The sequence below is a fragment of the Psammomys obesus genome, unplaced genomic scaffold (assembly GCF_907164565.1).
Source record: "Psammomys obesus unplaced genomic scaffold, mPsaObe1.curated_primary_1811, whole genome shotgun sequence".
Taxonomy (NCBI): domain Eukaryota; kingdom Metazoa; phylum Chordata; class Mammalia; order Rodentia; family Muridae; genus Psammomys; species Psammomys obesus.
Genome location: NW_026596131.1, coordinates 16,545,767 through 16,553,872, shown reverse-complemented (window position 1 = coordinate 16,553,872; position 8,106 = coordinate 16,545,767). Strand labels below are relative to the sequence as shown.

The window sequence follows — 8,106 nt, the reverse complement described above, 5'->3', positions numbered from 1 at the left end:
TTGTTCTCAGAATTCCAAAAGGCCACAGACACTGAAAAGCATAGGGTCCTCTAAAGGGCCAGGCACATAAAATAAATCATATTACATGACTTCCATTTATGATGGATTGTAAGCTATAAACTGAAATAAACCCTTTCCTTCCAAAGTTGATTTCAATCATGGTTTTTATTGAAGCAATAAAAAATAACTAAGACTTATTATAGACAATAATATGAAGAAAACACTTTTCTTAATTTGGTAAAGAATTTTAATTTTTCTCAGAATATGTTAAAGAACAGTTTAATATGGGACTTCCAAATCAAGGCACTTTCTCTAAAGTAGATTGACTGTTTTTAACACTTTTTATGTTTTCAGGTATATATTAATAATTCCTATTTTATTAGTGTATACCAATTGGACAAAGTAATGGGTTTCATTAAGACATTTTCATACATGTATACAATGTGCTCTGTTGATACCCCACATCACCCTCCCCTTCTGCTCATTCCTACCACTGGTTCTTCTTCCTCATAACCCCCCTTTCTCATTCCATCTCTGTTTTTTGTTTTGTTTTGTTTTGTTTTTGTTTTTGTTTTTTGGGTTTTTTTTTTTGGTTTTGTTTTTTTTTTTTGTTTTGTTTTGTTTTTTGTATTGACTAAGTTTTAATTAGTGCATTTTGTAATCAGACCAGAATCAGGCCATCTGGAATTATATAACTGGTTGGGGTTATTTGTTACTGTGCATTCAAACAAACTTTCAAAAAAAGGTTAAAAATACTGGAATAAAAATTAGGCCATGAGCAGCCCCAAAAAACATAACAAGAAACATAATCTTAAAAAATGTCCTGAAGATGTAAGCTTTAGCTACAGATAAAACACACACCCCTATTATTGTTGAAATTGCACTTTGCAACACTGGATAGCCTAGCATATATAATGCCTCAATTGACTTTTTGTTTACTGAGGGTTCAGAACTGGAAACAAATGCATAGGATATGTGTGCAGAAAAATCAAAAGAAAACCCTATACAAATGACAAGATTAATCATGGATATGGAGTCAAGATTAACATTCCAGAATGCCATGAAACCTGTTACTCCCACAATCACAGATGTAATAGCAAAAGTAACCCACAAGGAACACACTGGATGAGGAATTAGCAATAAAGAAACAATAAACATAGCTGTTGAAGCAATCATGACATTTCGAACAGTGTTTTCTATTATTGCAGCATACTGATCAAAATATATAAATGCCTGGTTATACACCATTAGGGGAACTTCACAGTCTTCAGCTATGCCTCTTAGCTGTAATAACATTCTTTTCTTATTGCTTGAGGATGAAACCTCTACAGTCTGGATGAAGCCCCGGGAAGAAATTATTTCATTTGATGAGGAAATATTAATATCATGTGTAAAAATGGGGAAATTTGTTAAAAAGCCTGAGATACTATTCATAAAGGTATTTTTGTTATTAAGATCATTTCCAATGTTATTCATATATTTAATATATGCTTCCAACCAAAACTCTGTGAGATTTTTATCTACATACTCATTTTCTTCAAACTTTATCATACATTTGTCCAGTTTCTTCCTTACATTATCATCCCAATAGTTAACACTTTCAGTAACAATAACCATAACCCTTGGACCAAAATCTGAAAAATAATCTTCCTCGATGTTAAAATAAGGTGTGATATAAGAATCATCACTCGCCAGGTTCCGAAGATCTAACCCTTCCTGAACTTGGAAGCACCCATATATACTGCTTATGATGTAGAAAATGTATACCAGCACTACAGTAAACTTGGCTTTGGTAGTTGTGAGAAAAGGACCAAAATAGTCTCTAAAGAACAAATTCATTGGGTGTTTATCTTCTCCATGTTCACCTGGGAATGAACCAAATGGGAGACAGCAGGACTTTTTAAATGAGGAAAATTTTTGGTCTGGCTTTTCCAGCCAGCGGAAGCATGCAACTTCTCTTTTACCATCCAGAGCCATAATTGCTCCAAAACAGGTGATACTATAAAAATAACAAAGGAGCACAGTTGTTCCTGTATAAATGCAAAAGTATTGTACAGATCTAAAAGAGCTGGTGATTCCCGTGTAGAAAGCAAGGACGTTGGTGATGGTGGTGATTGTAATGGACACTGCCACCTTTGAGTATGAACTGGAGAGTCGCTCTTTTATGCTCTCCCCGATGCTGGTCTTCTGCCAGGCAGAGATCATGATAAACATGTCATCAACCCCAACACCTGAAACAAAAGAACAGTTATTCAAATATACTAATAATACATATTAAAAGTTAAAAGCATTTTCTATTGCTTGTCTTGCAAATCTGAATTTATAACAGAATTTATCCCTCCTTCCTCTGTAATTAAGCCTTAGCTTTGTGAATACTGTGTTGTTTGTGCACACTCTCTCCTGTTTACCCAGAGCACCTTCGTGATAAAATGAGAACACCTACCTGACTGGACACCAGCTACAGCAGCATCAACAATCTTTGATCCCATGAGCCATTTCAACTAATATACAAACACATCTATCAAGCACTCTGTTACTTGAAATGCAAACTGGCAAGTGTGTTTACAGGTAGTACTAGGCCATCCAAGTGGTGCTGTTTGCATTAAAACATCTGCTTTATAGAAAGGCAGCCAGGCATACACACACCTCTAGTGTCCCTACTGGTCTCTCTTTGACTTTTAGCAGGTGGTAGACACAGTATTTCGTTGGTCCTGAGATGAGAGAGATGTACAAAAGTGAATCTTCACAACCCTTTCCATGGTGCTGTTTCATGATTGGCTCGAAACAGAACCAAAGAATGTTTGAGAGCTTTGACATTACCAATGTGAGAAAAGAATGAGAACAAAAAAGGAAGGAGACTAGACTGAGCCTGCTGTAAGTGAGCTCATTTCCTCCAGCAACAGACTGCAGTTGAGACAGTGTGCACTTTCCACGTGTACTTAACAGCAAGTCTTGGGACTACAATGCTGGTCTTTACTTCTTTTTCACAGATTACAAGGTTGGGAGAATACTGGAAATCACAAGCTGGCCTGTAGTTCAGACAGTCATGTACATGATTGAGGGGCTGTCATAGGCTGTATGTTGGCGTGCCGTGACCAGTACTTTGAAAACTCCAGCTGCATGAAGGGAACAGGCAGAGGACAGAGGTCCAAGGGAAGCCCTGGGAGCTCTCTTTAGTGTTTAAAAACTGATTTCATTACTTACAAAATTTTGTTCAGAAATTCTCCTCACAGTTCTTAACTTGCTGGAATCACATACAAATCTATACACATACTCCTATAGATACAAATTGTATAAATACAGGGAGTATAGGCTGGCTTACATCTTCTTAACTGTAGTTGTTGATGGCTGTGGGTACAATGGCTGAAGGTGCACTCTGAAAAGCAAGGCTAAACTGGTGTGCAATATAAACCCACCTACGATCTGCAGGGAAAACTGCCGTGCTTACTGTAAAACATCTTAAAACACCATAATCTCCTTTTCAAGGATAACCCTGAGAAACTTTTATTAAAAATTCCATTTGGAATTTATTCTATATAAATACTGTTTTATTTTTTTAAGCTTTTCTTGATTCTTTGTTTCACATCAGGCACCCCAGTTTCACTCATCTCCCTGTTTCCCTCATATCTGCCCTTGCAACCTCCCCTCAACACCAAAGAAACAAACAAATATAAAACAAACAAGCAAAAACCAAAGCCTAGAAAACAACATCTCCTAGTGGAAGCTGTAGTATGTCACAGTGTGCCCTCCACATACCCATTTTCCACACGTTCTCACTTGCAAATGTCCATTGCAATCAGTCATTGGTCCAGTCTGAGTTCTCGAGCTTCTGAGACACCATTGACGCTGGTTCCTTACATGACTCCTCCCGGTTACCTGCTGTTACCTGCAGGTCTCATGGAGACCTGCAGCTTTGGGTCAGCAGGACAGGCGCTTTCACATGTCTCAGCCATTTGCATGGTATAAATTTTGGGGTGGGCCAACTCAGAGGCCTGGACCTGGGCCTGGTGGTAGCTGAGCTGGTCAGTGTGCCAGATCTCCCTTATCTGTACCACCAGGGTGAGCTCTCCATCACTGCTCCAGCTAGGCCGCCCAGTGCAGCGGTCAGCAGAGGCAGGGTGTCAGCTCTCCTGCTCTCATGCCCTTAGGGCCAGCTCCACTGTGCTGTCCAGGTAAGGTGCAGGGCCCACTCCCATGTGCTACATCCAGTGAGGGAGCAGGGCCAGCTCTCCCGATGTCATGCTCTCAGGGCCAGCTCTCCTGACACCCGTAGGTGGTGATGGGGGGAGGGTATCCCCCCCACACACACTCAGGCAGAAGAGTGGTGAGGCCAGCTCTCTTGTGCTATTGCCCTCAGGGATGTCTTACCTGTGCTTCTTTTGTACTGCTCAGGTAATATGCAGGGCCTGCTCTTCCAAGTGCTGCAGCTAGTGAGGGGCAGGGCTAGCTCTCCTGCGCTCATGACCCTAAGAGCAGCTTTCCCAACCGCTGGAGGATGTGAGGAGCGGGACTGGGGGGTGGGGTGAGGAGTGCATTACCTCCACACCTGTGTCATCCTACAGCAAATGTGTGTGGGATCAGCTCTCCCATACTCATACCCTTAGGACCAGCTCACCCACACCCCTGCGATCAGGACCAGCTGACTGGGTGAGGCAAAGAGCCTGATCTCCTAAGTGCTGCAAGTGGTGAGAGATGAGACCAGCTAACCAGAGTACCACAGCCAGTGAGGCAGGGCCAGTTCTGCACGGCCCCTGGACAGTCACGTAGTACCCAGCGGCTGCCACAAAACTAGGGACGTCCCGTCGCCATGTTCTGTTGTGGTAATATGAGCCACAGACACTGACACTGACCCCTGCCACTGCCTAACCAAGGACCTGGATGTGGCCCTCAACAGCAGCTCAGGCTGGGACCTCACCATGCTCCAGGTGGCAGGGCTGGCCACTCACAACAGGCTGCTCCTGTCTACCCTTGAGTCTCTAGTTCCATCTCTCTTCATGTTCAAGCTGCTCCACTTCTCTCCCCCACCCCCATCTGTCCACCACATCCCCTCACACTGTGGTGGTTCCTGCTGCAGGCTGGCCACGTGGCTGGTGGGCTCCTGGGTATGATATCCTTTGGCAAATGGATGACTGGTCCTCCTGTGCTATGTGCCAGAGGGCAGGCAGATCTGTAGGAGGCATGGCTCAACACAAGTCTCTCTCTTTCTTCCTCCTCCCGCACTGTGCTGCCTGGATTGGATTGATTGATTGGATTTTTATGAGTCCTATGCATAAAACAGCTTTGGCCACCAAGCCAGGCTCAAGCCACAGTGACTGCCATCTGCTCTGCCCTGACTGATACAAGACCAACACCACCACCACATGTCTCTTTGCACATTACCAGGGGGAAAATTATCTTGTTTTGTAATGAATGTTTTTATTTAATTCATATTTGTCTTTTTTTTAAGGGCTAAATATGGTTTCAATATTTTAATTAGTTTGATTTGACAAATTCCATATTGGCATGGTATAAGATTGCTTTCAATATTTTCTTATTCTAAAACAGACCAAAATAAACCCATTTGTTCTACTTATGATCAATTACATTTATCAGATACATTTTATAGAAGTGAAATTTCTTGTCTATAGTTCCCTTTTAAGTTCTCTGATTTGCTATAAATTTGGGGAATGCAAATCATTTATACTTGGCTTTACAGCAGAATCTAGGGAATGCTCCTTTACACACAACATTCCAAATGGTCTCCCTAGTCCTGATTAATCTAGAAAAAAAGAACACTTTTTTTTTGTCTGTTTAATGTGTATCCCTTTATACAAAATATTTGTTCTTGTATTTTCAGGGGCTTCTATTTTGTTTTCTATGTGTGACCAAATGCCCATATTTCTTCCCTCTCTTTGTCTAGGGTACTATATATTTCCAACTCTGAAGATAATTGGTTCTTTCTGTTGTCTGAGCCACCTAAACAAAATGCATTCTCTTATCTACAGAACATAGTTACAGACTCAACACAGCTTCATAACTTGTTTTACTCACCAAGAATAAGAAATGGTGAATTTGCAACTATGATCACAAATGGGACCCCGATGTGCAGCATCAGGCCAAAGCCACTCACCACTGACATGGCAACAGAAAACACTCCGAAGACTGCAACCCACATTTTGTTTCTTACACAGTCCAATCTGTAAATTTAGAGGGAAAAATAAGAACTTATAATAGTGGCTTCCCTATTAAAATGTTACTAATTAGTTGTTGACTGAGACATCTAGGCAGAAACCTCTGGGCTGATAATTTCCACATCTGTCTACTGGAGACCTTAAACTAATAGACACCATTACACTAGCAACTCACAAAAAAATAGAGGGGACAACAAAGTCGGGAATCTATAAATATTCTTGTGTGATTCTCATGTAACTATTTGAGTACCAATCCACTGACTAGCATTTCAGAATAGAAATTTGCTAAGCACTAAAAACAATTGACTCTAATCTGACTTTCAGAAGGCTATGGATGAAATATAGTAGGTAATAGATGGTGGCTTGGTTCATCTTCTGTTGCTATGTCAAAACTCTTGAGGCTGGACACTTTATTAAAAAAAAAACATTTACTTAGTTCACAATTCTGAAAGTTGACAGGATGATTCAGCATCTTTGCAAGGGCTCCTCTCACTGTGTTATGACGTGGTACACGTCATTGTGGTGGGAATGCTTAAGAGAACACAGAAAACAAATGGAAATATAGGAAAACAGATAGATTTAGGATCCAGGCTTTCTGTCTTCATAACAACTTTCTGTTGCAGAAAATAATGGGAGTCCCATGAGAACCATGTCAGTGGTTTCTGAAGGCAGTGTCCCAGCTACCGGCCACCTTTCAAAGACCCTGCTTCTTTAAGAGTACCTCCCAGTATCACAACACTGAAAACCAAGTTTTTAATACATGAGTTAGGACTCACTCACACCACAGGCAGGGGCAGACTGTATCTGAAATGGCGCACGTGTCCAGTTCTCCACCCGTCTAATCCCTAACCTCAAGCAGATAGAATCATAGTCTTCAATTCCAAATTAGTTCAGTGAGCATTGCAATGAAAAGTATAGAAACACTGTTTTAAATCATGTTCATGATTTTTATCTACGTAGTGATGTTGGCTCTATACAAAGGTTGATAATTTGAAAACAGGAAAGAATTGTAACACAACATATTTTGAATGACCAACCAATTTCCATGTCAGGACAAAAGAAAACAAGATAAATGCAAGACACGTTTAAAGTATGATACTATGCTTTATCACTCCACTGGCCACAGTACATTTTTAAATTTTTAGATTTCCTTCTGTGTGTATGCTTGTTTTGCCTTCATATATAGATATGCATGCATCCATGCTTGTTCCCACAGAAATCAGAAGAGGGTGTCTTTTTATAAGCCACCAAGTAAGTGCTGGGAATTGAATGAGGCTCCTCTTCAAAAACAACTACAACAACAAAGAATTCTCTTAAACCATCTCTCTTCCCCTAACAATAAATTTTAAAAATCTTAATAATGCATTCCAGGTTTAAGACTTTACTTGCTATAAATTGCTTCAGAACAATGACTGATACCCACACTTACAAATGCACTATAGGAAAAAGAAATAAGTCAGGACCCTTAATGTGAGGATGACAACGAGGAACTCAAACCAACAACAGAAGATCATATTCAAATAGGTAAAGATCTCTTTACCTGTTCTCATTCCAGGAAGGAGGTGGATCCATAAACATACATCTGGGAATGCAAAAACTTGCAAGATTCTCATAGACATACTAGGAGAGGAGACTGAGTAGCCAAGCACAGAAATACCTTCAGTCTATCCAGCTGCCTCCAATTGTGCAGAGAACTCTAGGGGTGCAGGTTTCATGAGTCATCACCCAGGGTAAGTTGTGCTTTCTAGTGATGAAGCTGTTCATGAAAGTACCGTTACCAATACTCCTTTTAGTAGCCCCATTAAAAAACGCATTGGTTCAGCAAACTGATCTCTGTTGCAGTCATTACTTTGATCTCTTGTGAGCTCCCTTTCTGTGGTGAATAAAAATGTGTGTGTGTGTGTGTGTGTGTGTGTGTGTGTGTGTGTGTGTGTGT

The 8,106-nt window shown here is 40.6% G+C and overlaps 1 protein-coding gene across 1 annotated transcript in view; it reads right to left on the bottom strand.

The window, feature by feature from the left end:
* Positions 1 to 735: 735 nt before the first annotated feature.
* LOC129665677 (patched domain-containing protein 3) overlaps positions 736 to 8,106 on the bottom strand; it is a 25,481-nt gene continuing 18,110 nt past the window's right edge. Inside the window, exons 3-4 of the mRNA XM_055592484.1 lie at positions 6,031 to 6,176; positions 736 to 2,231 (exon numbers count right to left, since the gene is read on the bottom strand). Coding sequence (XP_055448459.1) covers positions 736 to 2,231; positions 6,031 to 6,176 — 1,642 coding nt within the window. The remainder of the gene's footprint in view (positions 2,232 to 6,030; positions 6,177 to 8,106) is intronic.